This window comes from Spea bombifrons, chromosome 2, assembly GCF_027358695.1.
Source record: "Spea bombifrons isolate aSpeBom1 chromosome 2, aSpeBom1.2.pri, whole genome shotgun sequence".
Taxonomy (NCBI): domain Eukaryota; kingdom Metazoa; phylum Chordata; class Amphibia; order Anura; family Pelobatidae; genus Spea; species Spea bombifrons.
This window is the reverse complement of record NC_071088.1, coordinates 36,238,373-36,255,067: the sequence shown is the minus strand read 5'-3', so window position 1 is coordinate 36,255,067 and position 16,695 is coordinate 36,238,373. Positions and strand designations below refer to the sequence as shown.

Here is a 16,695-nt window from a genome sequence, read left to right as displayed (position 1 = left end):
GGCGTCCTTATATGCAAATGTATATTGAACATGCCTTCTTGAGTTTTGTGGGATTTATTTAAAGGGGGAGCAATGGGTATTTATTTTTCTTCTTCAATAAATATCTATTTATAAATATAATTTTATAGTAGTTTAGCTGTCCTTAGATAATTTAGGAGCAAAACACTCATATGCTTTAGAACATCCTATATGATGGTGATTTGAGGAATATAATAACTAATTAGGGAGAACTAATTATAATCAGAGAACGCTACGCAAAAGTAGCATTCCGGGTAATTATATCTGCTTATCAAATACCTAAGATGACATAAATACCATTTTTCATTTAAAACCAATCTCATATTGTTCACCCGTGTCGTTTACAGACAGGTACCATTAAATATTACCCACCACTGTGGGGGTAAACAGAAACGAAAGCTATGAAAGAAAACTAGGGAAGCCTCTGCTGTGTACAAAGTGGTATTTGTGTGTGTGTGTTTTTTTATGCATGCCTAGCTGCTTACATTTGTTAACTCTGCTTTTAGGGATACTACTTATTTAGGGATACTACTGTCAGGAAAAACATCCAGTGTTCTACACTTGCTTTTTTTCTATTAAGTGAATAAATTGGGTACAGGTCCACTAAATTACTTACAAATCTTTGGGTTAAAATATTAAATAAACACAGGATACTATATATAAAGTGCACAACCTGTGAGTTATTAAACTCACTTTCTCATACTGGTAATATGTATTTAGACCCTAGTGTTAAAATTACAAAAATAGGTATTAAGTAGAGTTTTGTCTTTTCAAATTTAAAGAAAATTAAAACCAAAACATTATCACTTAGTTTTTCTCAGAGGCTGTTTTTTTTTTAACCTATATTATATTGTACTGGCAAAATTATGTATTTGTTGCAGTCTGTAAAATAAACCAACTCAAACTTGAAAATCTACAATTAACTTAACAAAATGTTTCAATACATTTATAATATTGTAATATATTAAACTTAGTATGGCTTTTTGAATAATATTAATAACCAATTTTCCAAAAGCATTACAAGCTGTATGACTTCAGTGTCATATGAGCTTTTATTTAATATTTTTAGATATTATATTTCCAGAAGGCGTCTTTAATAATGAGATCTTCATTACTAATAGTATTATTGCAGCAAGCTGGATTATCAATTTAGGTGCAACATAGAATTGTTAACTATTTCAATGGAATGGGATTTAGAACTTTTGATTATTTCACATAAAATAAATTTAACTTCGGCAAAATATGAACATCAACAATATTAAATTAAATTAAGTGTGGACGGCATGTATGGCAAGTTTCTTGTTTTTAGAATTTAGTGCAGGCAGAAAAACAGCAAAGGTATATAGCATTCACTATCAATATATCAATTTACTGCTCAAACTGCCAGATGGATTAAAAGCTTTTGAAGAGTTTTGGAGGATTTTGTATTTTGGCTTAACCACAATACCAAAAGTAGGCAAAGGTTTTCCAAATGTCACAAAAAAAAGTATTTTTCAGCTAAAAAATAAATAAAAAGGAAAAAATACAAACATTAGTCCCCTTCATTCACCCAAAAATAACTTTTAGGTTGCTAATGCAAACAAGTGTGTTCTATATATGTATGTGCAAAATGCATAAAAGTCCAGGTATTGTCTCTGCAATGTGGGAGATCTTATATCCTGAAAGTGAGATATGGAAATCTTGTACTTTTAAGCTTGTCTTGAGAAAGAATGCTTGGAAAAGAAGACTTGCAAAATTCAGACTGCAGCCAATCATGGGTTATCATCTCTTGGAGGAGGAGAGGGTGAACGTCTCCGTTTCACGGGATAAAAATCTGAGAACAAGAAAGAAATTAATAAAATTGACTTTAAGTGTTATAAAGTACCAATAAGAAAATACCTTCAAAAAATGGTAATTGTCCACTTCTAGCATTTGTTAACTCATTTACTCATAGTTGAGTTTATAAACTAAATGAATGTTTTTCCAGCAGAAACACATAGATGCATTCTGCAGAATCCCTTCTATATAGTTGTCCCTGCCCGTCAGCTCCTTGGCTTGTGGGAGATGTGTTTGACTGAATCACTAGTACGCACACGTGGTACACACTCCAGCACTGGCTTGCACGTCAGTTCCAGGTGGTCTAAAGTCAGCCTTGCATGTATGCAAAAAAAGTGCTTCCATTGATTGAATGTGTATGTAGAGCTTATACAATGACCCTATCATACTGCAAGCTAATGTAGAGACCGAGGGAAGGCCCTTTAGATTATAGTGATATAGATCGACTTAGATCAACATAGATTGCATAGATCAACTAGTATAAAGCAGATATATAACTGGGATGGAAGTTCTAAAATTTTGAGGTTCATTGTCATCCTGGAATGGGGTTCTAAGGGTACAGTCACTTGTTGCCTACTTGTTGGAAAGCTGTGTGAATTTCACCAAAGATATTTAAACTAGTCCCTACTCAATGAGCTGTCACAGCTCACCACCAGGATTCACCACAGCTTTGTCCTGTGTTAGCTGTGATCTGGAGGTGGGATGCCTCTTAATACGACATGCTAAATGCCAGTTGCTGTATATATATATATAAAAAAAGGAAAGAAATGGGGATTACCGGTGATAAGCTTTTGTTTCCGTTTTCCACAGATTGACTCACTGCTGTCTAAATTCTTGCACAATTCATGTAGTGAAAGACTATTACAGGTCTTCAGGCTTTTCTCTGGACACTCATCTTCCTTCTTGCTGTCCATTGCACAGGTAGTTTGGTTGTTGTTTTCATTTAATATGTACTCATCTCCCTTCTTGCTGTCCATTGCACAGGTAGTTTGGTTGTTGTTTTCATTTAATATGTACTCCATTTTTTCCCATTTATATTTACCTTCCAGTGGAGCTTCATTGGCAAAGTCAAAGTTCCACCTTTGCTTGGCCTCTTCAGCTGCGCTCTTCATATGTTTTTCAAAGTCTGCCTTTAGCTGATCATGGTCCACGCTGCCGAAAATATTCCTACACACCTTATGACTGCTGCCAGAAGCTTGCAAGAGGATGGCCTTGGCTAAGTCCATATCTCTGTAAAACAAAATGAATTATTAAATAGAGAATATACTACAAAAATAGTAAAATATTTTGTTATATAAAGAATATGTATAAATATATATATATATATATATATATTTGGCCTTTCTGCACAAGTGCTGTCCAAATCATGTATTTGGGTCCTTGGGGGTGGAGCAATTGGAGCACCAATGCCCTTCCTAGTAGAAAATCCATCCCAGGCTTTTCAAGAGACTAGTTGTCTGAGAGATCCAGTTAGGGATTCCTATGGGGCCTGCATCATGCACAGGTGCTGGGCACTAAAATCCCCTGAAAGCTCAGGGGATTGAAAGCTCAATCAGTGAGACTGTAGTGGGGAGAGGAAATTCCCCTGTGCTCCTAGAGCAAGAAGAGGCCCAGAAGAAGATCCTTGAGCCAAGTATGGCAAACATGCCTGGACCTGGGCGTACTGTCTGGGGTGGTTTCCAGAGCCTGGCTTAGCTGGGTTAGGCTGATTTGGTAGGCTAGTCAGTACGGGCCAGCAAAGTATAGCCAGAGAGGTATTCAGTTGGGAACTAGGATTTTCTTTTATGATTTTGTTTTGGGCTGTTTGAAATGTGCACTTGTAAGTAAATCACACAGTTTGTTGCAAACTGGTGATCCTGAGCCTTATTGTCCTAGAAGACTGTACTTAAGATCCCTAAAAGTTACATTTATGTCCCTTAGCTAACAGGGTTTTTGTTGCAATAGGCTATATATATATCTGCGTACAGTCAGGATAGACTAACAATAATCTTGTGCTTGCTGGTTAGGTCACTACTGTGCAAAGCAGGGATATATTTCCTATAGCCATAGTTAGTCTGGGAACCTCTACTGCAAATGACATACTGTGTCCCTATTTTATACCCCAAATCAGTCTCTCACTTTCATTTCATGTTTTTAATACCTCAGAATATTAAGTGTGGACCATTAAGCCCACAGTTATGTGTATATAAACTACAATCAATGTATTAAGTCTTTCTTCTGATTCTAAATAGCGCTTCTAATTTAAAACATCTCTCACATTCGTCCATTCCTAAAGAATCCACAAAAACTCTGGTTCATTTACTTATCATTTCCCGTCTTGACTACTGCAACACTCTTCTGGTTGGCATTCCACTGTCTCAACTCTGTATCCTCTGCAGTCTGTCCTTAATGCTGCTGCTAAGCTCATCTTCTTTGCATGCTGCTCCTCTTCTGCCCTCCATAACACTGCTCCTTGATACATTTCTGCCCTCATAAGCAAATACTCTCCTCCTCGATCCTTACGTTCTTCCCATGGGCTAAGGCTCTCCCCCTCACTTATCACCTTTTCCCGTCTACAAGATTTCCCTCGGGCTGCCCCATATCTCTGGAATCTACTTCCACCGAACCTTCAGCTTCCACCTTCCCTCCCAATATTTAAGAAAAATCTCAAAACCCACTTCTTCAGAGAAGCATAACATCTTAGCTGCTAGAACTTCCTTGTCACTGATACAACCTCACACTACCTCTCACCTTTCTCTGTTCCTTAAATTTGTCCTCACCTTATTCCCTCAAGATTATAAGCTTGCGAGCAGGGCTCCCTCCACCTAATGTATTGGTTTGTTTTAGTCTGTTAATTCTAGTCTTGTCATATCCCCTGACTATATGTAGCGCTGCTTAAATTGTTGTGCTATATAAATAAAATATAATACGTTCAGTAAACTAAACATTACTAGTAGGGTTCTGCCTGACAGCCAGACATCCCTAACACACCAAAACTGGAATGTCAATGATCTTGATATGTGTTCAGAGACTTCATATAATTATTTACTGTATTTAGCAATGTAAAGGTCAGTCAGCCGCAGCCAATTTAATCTGGAGTAAATGCTTTAACTACGTCTTTTTATATTGACAATTTACATCCTATAAACGTTATTTATAAGAATCACAGCCAGAATGTATTTGAACTAAAAATGTTTTGTTTGGTAACAGCTATGACCCAATTTTTAGAAAATATCATTGTTTCTGGTGAAACTAAAGCTTTACAGCTTTACATATTGCAGAGAGCAGAATGTGGGATCTAACCACCTTTCTGCTCTCGGTCTGAGGTCTAACCACAATGACCTTTTATCCCTTCCCTGATAGACACATAATACATAGTGTTGTTTACACCTTCCATAGAATACTTTTTTTGTAACCAGGAGGTCAGAAATATAATAATAATATACATCCTGTCCAGACACACAAACACATCTGTCTGCACAAACAATATTTATATGTTGTGCCTTCCATGACAGAGAGGGGGCAAAAAGAATAAATCACTGGGCATTAATCTTTGCTGCTGACAAATCCTTCTTTCTGTTTGCGCTAAGAGAAGAGATACAGAAATGTTAAAAATAGCTTTGTTTGCTGATATCATATTACTACTGTTCCCACCCAGCACAGCCGCTCACTGACATCATTACAGCATGAGTCAGGCAAGTCCCAGCCTGCTCAAGCATGCACCTTGCCCTGTATAATTGAAAATACATGTCTGTACAAGTTGTATCCATACATCTAGTACACCCATACGCCATAAAACACACATTATCCTACAGAATAAAACTAAGTGATTCTCTATATGTCCTAAAAGCATACCCATTTGTATTAACAGTCAAAAAAGAAAGCTGTAGGTATATTCCAGCTATAGGACCCTCATTAAGAGCCATCTTGCACTGTACTGAATCAGTGTTATGTGTTATGAGATCATATTGGGGCATCCTGCTTTAATACATTGCAAGGTGACCATGTAGGAGCTGCAAATGATGTACGTGCTGCAAAAGCACAGACCTCAATCAATCTTACATGTCAGTGGGTGGTTAGTTGAGCTTAAATCATCTTCATAAGCAGTCCTCATACTTAAACCACCTTCTAAAGGTAAGTGGGAGGCACTGTCTGACTCTGCCCCACTGGGCTTTGCTCAGAGGCCAGTCTAGGCCTGATTGGCAAGGTGATCAACAAGTTCTTGTATGAGTCATCCCACAGTATCACCAAGCCTCTATATGTGCTCCTTGGCTCTGTCCCTTCTACATTGATTGTCCATTAGTATGCTTAATAGGCTAGCATGTAATTGTACCATGTGGACGCTGTTGAGCTTCAAACTACAGTCCTGCTTCTAGGATAGAAAGCAGTGAATGATTGTGATTGTAATCCCTACAATAAAAAACTGGGCATTACTACCACTTTAACTCAGCTTTTAGCAAAAGTATATGTTAACACAAATAAATGTACAGAAAGCTATCTTCTGTTTGTCTAGCAGTGATATGTTCCCGGCATCAATAATTACTTATAAAGCAACAAAGATTGGTGGATGCTATGCAACATCACAATCATGTCCATAACAGTCAGAATATTCTGTGCCATTAGTGATGTCAAACATCCATGACTACAGCATGTGTTACCAAAATACTTAAATGTTTCATGGAAACATAGGCATTAAAGATAACATGTTTTATATACAAATATTTATGGACACTATCATATAGAGTACATAAAATGTACTATATTATTCTTATTTATTGATTCATAAAGCTCCATTGTATTCTAAATTACCGTACAATGTCTAAACATGACACAACAAGTAGTACATCACATAAAAATTTGCACTCAGAGAAACAAAAGGTGAGGGCCCTGCTTAACGCGTTAAACCTTTATGACGTTCCATGACATCATAAAACATTGGCCCAAAAAAACGGCATTGAACGTCATGAAGAAAGTAGCAGTGTGCACTCCTGCCATTACACCTCTCGGGCTTCCTTAATGAATGGAGCATCGTTTTCTCAATGTGAGTGTTGCTGAACAGTCAGAAACTGATTAGCAACCCTAGTAAAGTAAAGATATATATATATGTATATATATATATATAAAAAAATAGTAATAAAAAAATAAAAAAGGTCTAGAAAGAAAATGTAGCTATATGGTAGATAATATAAATGTGTACGTCAACCATTTGCAAATGCTTTTCAAGTGCAAAACCATATACCGTATTTATCGGTGTATAACACGCACTGGTGTATAACACGCACCCCCATTTTAACAAGGAAATTTGAGTAAGAAAAAATAAATTTAAACTTGGAAGCTATGAACTTAATGTTGGAATAATGTTTATAACATTATAACATTTATTATAATGTAATAAAAGAAATAAAGAATAAAGAAAAAGCACAAAAAAAAACTTCATCAGAATCACTGCTATCTGGGAAACCACACACACTCAGACACACACACAGTAAGACACACTCAGACACACACACTGAGGCACACACACACACACACACACACACACTAAGACACACACACACACTAAGACACACACACACACACACTAAGACACACACACTCAGACACACATGCAGCCAGACACACACTTAGATACACACACACAAACACACTCAGAGACACACACTCAGAGACACACAAACACACTCAGACACACACACACATTAAATTTATATATTACTCCCTACCGTTTGGAAGATCTGGTATGGGTCCTCTTTATCTTCCAGCATTTTACTTTTTGTGCTGATGCCGGGGCCGGAGTGACGTCATCACCCGGCTCCCGGCATCAGAGAGGGCACGCGAGAGAGCTGTGCAGGGGAAGCTTGTGCAGCTCTAGGATTTATCGGCGTATAACACGCAGGTAGGGTTTCAACTTCATATTTTAGTTTAAAAAAGTGCGTGTTATATGCCGATAAATACGGTATTTTTTGTCAGCAGATGTGAAGTAACATTCAAAGCCAATTATATGTAGGGAAATACATGGACATGTGAGGTTATATTTTGCGGGAAAGGTGTGGCATGTTTGACAGCATTCCTACAGTTTACGATGGGTGACTGGAGAATGATATGGATGGAACTATGCTTCCCCCAAACGCCATCTTTTTAAAGTCTTAATGAACTAAAGGGTCAATAATTGTATGAAAACAATAGCTGTAACAAAACTGAGCCTGTCATATTTTCAAGCAAAACCCATAACTCTAATGTTCCACTCTAACCATATAACTTGATTTTCTAACAATACTAAATACTTGGAACACTGTTTTCTGTGTGAATTCCTATGATGTGAATTATTCTTCCATTTAAATTTTTTTTTAAAACTTTACATTTAATTTCCTCATAGCAGTAACCCTATGAGTGTCAGAATACACAATAAAAACCTTATAGGTTTAGATGAAGAATATCAGAATTATTTAAAGTATAACCTTCAGCTCATAGATAATGTTATGGCTAGAGTGATAACTCCAGTTGCTCTATGAGGGGGGGAAAAAGGCGGGAAACGCCATTTTCATTGAACTGAATGCTCAGTACAACCTGTGACTGCTGACTGGTTTTCCACTTGATTCTAGTTAGGGTTATATTTAAAGGGAAGCTGTCACATTTACATATTTTAGCATCACTAAAATGTTATGATAAGACAACATATGGTATCATAGGAACCCCTAAAAATCTGGGGGTATAGCATTTTTACTGGCAGGGTTATATTCTTGTTCAGTAAACTGGAAATTGTTCATGGCAAATTTTGTATACATTTATATGTGTGTGTATGTGTATGTGCAATTTCCTCACATTTCCTCAATAACAGGAAAATAACTTGCATTCTGTCCTTCAAGGCATCCAGCCCCTACTTTCTTTTCTACTCAATCCTGCCCCCGAGTCTGTGTTTCTCTACGCAATCTGAGCCTCACAGTGAGCTGTAGTTTTTGCTGCTTGCATTACCATGGTAACATACAAATCAAGCACCAACAGGAGCAGAATTGGAGAGCGGTGGAGCAGAGCAATGTAAGCTCAATTGCTCCACTGCCTGTTAAATGATATATCATTAATCTGGGAGGGGTTTCTCCATTCTCTGCCCCCCCTGCATGATTTCCTGGGGGGATCCACCCCCCCCCCTCCGATTCATATGCCCATGTATAGTATGAACTTTGTTTTCTTTTTCAATCAATGTTAAAGGTTAGGGATTGTGTTACCTTGTGGAAGCTCATTTACGTGGCAAAAAGTGACACATGAATTCACTTTCTGTCCTTATCTCCTTATGTCTTGCAACCTTTCTACCTTTGCAAACAAAGCCAGATCAAGCTTCCATAGCTCTGAATTTTGTCTAGGTGCCCCCAGAAATGGCATTTGCCCTATCCACACCCACTTCCCCTCTCCCACAGAGGTCCCATTCAATTTATGCATCTCTGAATGTCTTTTGGGGGCTGGAGCTGCCTCCTTGCCAACTCCCTTCATGTTTCTTTTAAGGAGCAGGAGGGTTCCAGGGGTTGAGATCTGTGGAAGTCCCAGATACCAAATCCCTCTGTCCATCTTTCCTCTGCTGATCTCCCTCTTTTCTGTTTACCCTCACTGCTCAATGTTTCATAAAGGCACACATCATCATCTTATTATTTGTAAACATGATTACCGAGGCTTATTTGTTGTATTAAACTCAAAATGTGACGGATCAACTTTAAGAATATATTGTTGACTGCCAGTATTAGATATGCTCTATGGTAAGAACGGACAACTATGAGCTATGATGACTGGTACAATTTACCAACAGCAAAAGGATCACTTGCTATGCCTTCTTGTGGCTCTAAATTGCCGAAGAGCCCAATGTGTTTTAAAACACTGACACTACTATAACACAAGGCAGGAAGGTAAACAATACAACATATTAAACGTACAAAAGATAATTGCTCGGGATCTTAAAAATATATTTCACTTATAGACATACGTGTTCTGTTTTGTCCACAAGGTGGCGATACATACAGATTTAAAACTTTCCATGTTAGCTGTTCATTATAATAGCAGAACAGCATATATATATATATATATATATATATATATATGTATATATATATATATACATATACATATATATAATCACTGCCATTCAAAAGTTTGAGGAATACAAATGTTCTTGTTTTTAAAGGAAAAGCAAATTTTCGACATTAAAATAACATGAAATGGATCAAAAATATAGCGTTTAATGTTGTAAATGACTATTGTAGCTGATTATTAATGGAATATTTTCATAGGGGTACAGAGGCCCTTTATTGCCCTTTATCAGCAACTATCACGCTTGTGTTCCAACGACAAGTTGTGTTCGCTAATACAAGTTTAAATTTAAAAGTCTAATTGATCATTAGAAAAGCTTTGCCAATATGTTACAGCTTGATATTTCCTTGTTTTCCATGAAAACGGCTAAAGTGATCCCAAACTTTTAAACAGTAGTGTGTGTGTATATATATATATATATATATATATATATATATATACATATATATATACATATGCACACACACATATGCTACATAATAAAGAGTGAAACAAACACAAGAAACAGATACAAAGCAATAACCATCCTCTCTTATCTTGACTTTGACCTTGGCCTGCATTGACTTTCGAAAGCTAAGAACATTATGTCAACAAATGAATTTTTTGAAGAAGTTGAGCAGATACTATATTACGTGTATTACCCCAACTGTCCTGAAAACCTGGAACAACAATTACCTTTAATTGTTTGAATATCAAAACACTTCTTTTAAAGAATTCTCATTCTTTATACAGAATGCTGCCTCTCCCACCTCTGCCAGAGGCAATGCTCACTTTATTGTTTTACCAATGTCTCTTGCCTGGTTGCCTGGTTTAACATTAGCTACAGCGATGTTGGATATCATATGGACACAAAGAACATCCTATAGTTATATCTCTGCAAAAATTACTAAGCAATAATATTGTTTATTTTGTTCGATATTCAAATTAAACATACACAATGTTAATGTACAATTTAAAAACACAATGAATAGGCAAGGGTGTCTGCGTAAGTTGTGTTGCATCAGGGTACTGGCCAAATTCGATAAAATGTATCATTTTTGATACACGCTGCCACCTTAAATGTAAACAAGGAATGATGTCACTAATTTTACCATAGCAGTAATATCATGATAATCCCATGCCAGGACTATCTGAAACAGCAACCTTAACTGGAAAGTGACCGTATACATGGGAGGGTGTTTCTCAGTAAGGGTAAGAGAGAATAAAAGTGAAAGCTTCTATATAATTAGTTAATGTGCCCTATCTTGTGCAACATTGTGGGCTATTTTATGATCATGGGATGGACTTACACAAGAAAGTACAAAGTACGGTTTTGGAACAAGTTGGAAAACTGGCTGGGGGGTGCAAGCATGGGATTCGTTCCTAAATTAGGAAATCCTGGGGCTGAACCTGACCACATGTACCACTTTCCTCCAGAATAGTCTTGCTATGATGATTATTTTAAAGTACACTTTTCATCAAAATTCCTGGAGGCCACTTTATTGCACAACTTTTACCTATACCATGTTCTAGATAATTAGCAGGCACATTTATAGATGACAATCTATTTGATCCCTTGCACTGCCAACCTCATATGGGATTCATGGTTTGCAAAGTGGATCCAAGGAGCCAACCATGCATGCTAAATCATGACAGGTCCCTTTGCATTTTCATGATGTCCAACTTGTAGATGTATGGGTGGATTCCTAAGTGTTACTTAGCTTTGTCTTTGAGCTATATCCTTATAATGTAATAGTAGCAGTTATAAGATAGGAAGAGATGAAAGAACGAAGAAGAAAAAAAAATGCTTCCTATAAAAGGCCAGATTTATGGGAAATGCTCAAGATACAGCGAGTGGACAGTTCATTTCCCTCTTCCTAGAAAAGGAATGCTTCTGGTGCTGGCGTGTAAAAGGCTGAGTCAGCGGGCTGCTAATAAAACCACACCATCCCACAGTGTCATATGAGTCCCAGTGCAATGTGAGTTAGTCACACTACTTGGGGAGGAGAACTGCTCTCTGTCTGGGACATGTCCAAGCATATCTCTTTGTAATTCACTCAGAGTATACAACGCTGAGCAGGCCAATCACATCTTTGGTCAGTTTCAGATGCGTCTCTCCAGTTACTACAAACAGAGTAATGCACACTAATTGTGATGACATTCGACGAGGAAATCCCTGTGTGTTTTGATCTTCTTGTATTTTTTTGTGTGCTTCTTCGTGTTTCTGACTGCTGGGCTAATGCTTTATTTTTATGATGTATAAAGCTCTAATCTTATCAAGCCTCTGGGGAAAATGTACTAGTCTTATCATAGCAGCATGTGGTGAATAACATACCTGCTAATCTCCAGCAGTAACCTATAACTAAAGAATCTTATGGGGAAAAGACGTATAATACTCTGCCGTATATTAACAAGTACGTGAAGTGTTGGGGCTACTGAATATCGCATGACAATCTGAATTTAAGATTGAGTCAAACTTAGTTTTAAGTTACTCCAACAACAAAAAAAACAACACATTTTGTAACATAATTTATGTATAAATTAAGATACTAACGTGTAAATTGTACTTTTAGTTTCTTTACATAAGAAGGGCAAACTGCCCTTAAAGCTAAGAGATAACTTATATCATTGGAGCTGCCCTTCATTTCTACATTCGACTGAAGACAATAAGCATGAATCTGATTGGTCAGAATTCACTTCATTGACATATATACGCAGCTGCACATATGAAACGACAATGATTGCTGACTGGTCCAAAACCACCTGTTAATAAAGGTTATGTGTCATTTACAAGCTGATCTCCTCTCCGCTCCCGCCTAGAAGACTGTCTGCATCATCTAGTCCGGTCTTTGTTACAATATCCAGCAGATACTATCTGCAAAGCCTTAAATGACATGTTAACGATCGTGCGTGCTTCGCCTCTAATTAGCACTTACACGGAAGCCTAGGTTTCGCAAAGCTGCAGAAGTCTCTTACCTTGCCACAGCCACTCCTAACGTTTAAACCAAGCCGAGTCAACCCTCCCCAACCTAAACAAATGATGGGTTATTATCCGACTGCTGAAACAGAACCTTAAACCCCCGAGAGGTCTGGAAAAGCATTTGTGTGGGGGGTCAGGCTAACGAGGGTCACTTATTTTAAGACTCTGATGAGTAATGAACAAAAATAACAGCACGAGCAGAAAAAAAAAAAGCTCTGCATTGGGAGACCATCTATAACCGTCTCTAAATAAATCATGGGGGTTATTAAGAACAGGCTTCAATTTAGGGAGCATGTAAATATAGTAATTATATGACTAATAAGATAGTGACCGTGCCAGAGACCCATATGGTTGGTGAGGTGCTCTATTACATGTACAAAAACATCATTTTGAAAGGTTTTACATTTAGATACGCACTCAAGTTCTTTGATTTTCTTACACGACAAAAAGATTAATGGCTATTACTTCACACATCCTTTACATTTTGTGGGGGGGGCAAAGGAATGCGCTGTCTCGTGGTATACCAGCTATACTAGCAATGCACCTGTCATGGTAAGGAGAAAAATATGTGGTCCGTGCATTCTTATGCCCAAATTTTCTAGTAAATGTCTACTCCAAAATATTTCTAATTAAGAGCAAGGTCAGAATGGCGATGGCGACGGGGCGGCCCTGGCACTTTAAGGCCAGCGACCTCCAGTAAGGGCAGCCAGCGGTTAGAAATGCACGTCCTTACATTTCCTCTGTTTGCCAGATGGCCATCCTTGCGCATGCCGCCCCTGAAAACTCTAGTGCATGGTTTTAATCTACATTTCAACCTAGAGAACAGTTGCCACCTGCTTGATTCTCACCCAAGAAAAAAGATCCAGTCTGCCTGATTTTCTTACTGCAAAAACTCAAACCTTAATCAGCCATTAAACCTTCCTGGCTGTATTAGCATAAGCAGCACAGTACATAGACCCGACGAGGCAAGGTGTTACTGCCTCTATAACAAATAGCTCAAAGGCTAAATTCTCTTTGTCACCCTTAGAGCAGATTTTCCATGGTGTGCTATTTTGTCTGCGTCCCTTATTTACATACACTGCATGGAACGTAACTACTCTGCATGAAGCCATACATATTCTCAGCCACTCCCAAGTCTCGTCACGTAGATTATTTTTCCTGTATATGTTCTTTGTATTACAGGATGACCCGTCTGTGAAGAATACACCATCGTAATTTCCAAATTACAATTTAACTTTGACCTCCCTCCAAGATATTTTTGGATTCCGACACCCCTGAAAGAAAACTCCAGTTTGAACAGATGCCAACTTATGTACATGTAACGTCTACATTTTATTGCTTGTAAATGATAAGCTGCGTAACCTTTGATTTATTTGTCATATATAAAGCTCGGCGTACTGTATGCGAAAGAGGAATATAATAGAATAACACCGTCTCAGACATATTGTTATCTAACAGACCAAATGTTTGAAATATCCCGTCACGCAACAAATGTGACAGGTTAACTTAGGTGTGGGTTTACCTGATCTCAACTCTGCTGATACCTGAGCAGCTGACATTAATACTTTACAGGGTTAGCAAATAAGTTGTGACTCGAGCACTTGTTTTCTATATTCTGTACCATTAAAATCACTTTACTATTTTTTTCAGATTACACGAGCCAGAAAGTGACACGATATTTAAATAAATAACTACAAGACATGGGTGAAACGTCCCGATGCAATCAAAACATTACAAAAATATCACATCTAGTGTCTGGCTGAAATACTTATATTATTTATATTACAGTTATAAGAAAAAAAAAACTTATGTAGAGCACAAGCAGAAAACAGCATTTTTTAGCAGATAATTTTCTTTTTTCCCCCCCTTCATGTCGTATAAAAGATGTAGCTAATAAGCCATTCTTGAATCTCCAGTCCGCAATACCACCCCTACTGGCAATCTGTTTCTTGCATCAACAACACTTTATGCAACAGGAAGATCTCTTGAAAGCACATCATTTATCAATATTCGTAACTCTGAGATAACTGAAAAATGCCCATTATTATCGTGAGCACATTCCCCATGAAGAATAATAATGCAGTTCTACAACCCCAACGCTTGTTAGTAAATCTATTACAGTGTATCACTGGGAATATCCACTGAGCTACATTACGTATGTGTTTGCATTTATATGCTCTTGTATGTAATAGTTAGCATTCGTTTAAAGCTAGTGCATAAATATTTATATTAAAGCTTCTGTTTGTGTATCAATACATATGTGAGTCATTGTGTTAATATTTGTGTACCACCCAACCTGTTTGCATCACTAGATTGCTGAATCCCGTCGATGTATATTTCTTTATGATTACAATGGTATGCGTGCTTGAGGGTCTAAAAACGTCAAAACAGCCCGAAATAGGACTTACAAAAATTGCAGAAACAGCAGATTAAAGACTTCCATAAGGTGAGGGGATACTAATACATTTGTACTTCTAGTTAAATTGTTCCATAAGGATAAGAAAAATGCCCAGTTTATGGGAACGCAATAATATGCAAATTTAATATTTAGTATTCTACTACATTTATACCCATTGAGCCGCACTCGGAATATGATGGTGCTATAAAAAAATAATAAATAATAATAATATATATATTATAATATATTTAGTGGTCTTGGGTGGATATACAAAGCATCAGCGAAACCAGGGTGCAGATGAGACGTGTAAAAAAAAATCATTGCCTTCTAGTTAATGATGATACTGAACACTGTACCTATACATATAGTGCCCAACACATATAGCTACCGACCTTATGCTGCCAATGTGTCAAAAAAGGATTTTACTACATCCTACAGGACCCTAAAGAATGAAGTTTGTACCTCTGTTCTATGTATTTGAAGTAAATCTGGGGGAACTGCAAGCTTTACTGGTACTTCTAGACCTCAAATACTAATGTTATCACACAAATAATACATCCCTACACACCTGAATCACAATACTATACACCCAGCTAAGGAGGATTAAGAGCAAACCGAGACAATAAGAACTACATTGACAACGGAATGATAACACACCTTAGATACAGGTGTCATTGTTACTTTACAAAGATAAACCGGGGCAACACTGCGTTCTCCCCAAACACAACTGCACCTTCCAGATCAAAGGATCGGTGCTGACAGGTGGGACAGGTGGATTTGGTCTGTGGACCAAGAATTGCCAGCGACAGTTGTCAGCGACTACAAGCAAGCAAGAAGGAGAGAGATGGGTCATCATCCCAAAAGGCGTTCATCAGATCAAATCCTGATCAGAACATATAGATTAGGAGTTGCAGGCAGGAAAAGGGTGGAAGGGGGAAAAAAAACCAGAAGAACGGTGGAAAAAAAAATGAAGTCATAACAAGCGAGCATTGAACGGTAACACCGTGCCTTGCAGCTTCCCTCCGCTGCCTACCTGTCAGAAGTCCAGCAATCGCCGTATGACCCCGCGATGAGCAATACACACACACACACCGAATAACCCCGGCTCACGTCTGCAGTGTAACACAAGCTCAGCCAGCTATTTAAACAGCTATTACGTCACTGAGCAGGAGATCCCGGGATGTGAGTAATGTAACGCAATGTAACGCAATGTAACACGGGGGGCGTGGTAGTGGGCGGGGAATCCAGGGAGACAAGACAGCCCCGCCCTGTCTGAAAGCTGTGTTGGAATAGGAGCAACGCACTGTTGCTTGTACCTGCTTTGTTTTTTATGCTAATGCATGTCCCCGATAGTCTCTCAACAGAAGGCATGTAACAGTACAGAGACAGACATATGACGTACTCTGTGTACTTATAAGCATGGCATAGATATGTCCATATTTCCATAAGATTA

At 37.9% G+C, this 16,695-nt stretch overlaps 1 protein-coding gene across 1 annotated transcript; it reads right to left on the bottom strand.

The window, feature by feature from the left end:
• Positions 1-1,329: 1,329 nt before the first annotated feature.
• Positions 1,330-16,384, bottom strand: LOC128475060 (cyclin-dependent kinase inhibitor 1-like). Its single transcript, XM_053457527.1, has 3 exons — positions 16,276-16,384; positions 2,612-3,063; positions 1,330-1,831 (listed from the first exon to the last, which is right to left on the bottom strand). Exons 2-3 carry the CDS (start codon positions 3,057-3,059, stop codon positions 1,770-1,772), a joined length of 510 nt encoding a protein of 169 aa, XP_053313502.1. The 5' UTR covers positions 3,060-3,063; positions 16,276-16,384; the 3' UTR covers positions 1,330-1,769.
• Positions 16,385-16,695: the final 311 nt, after the last annotated feature.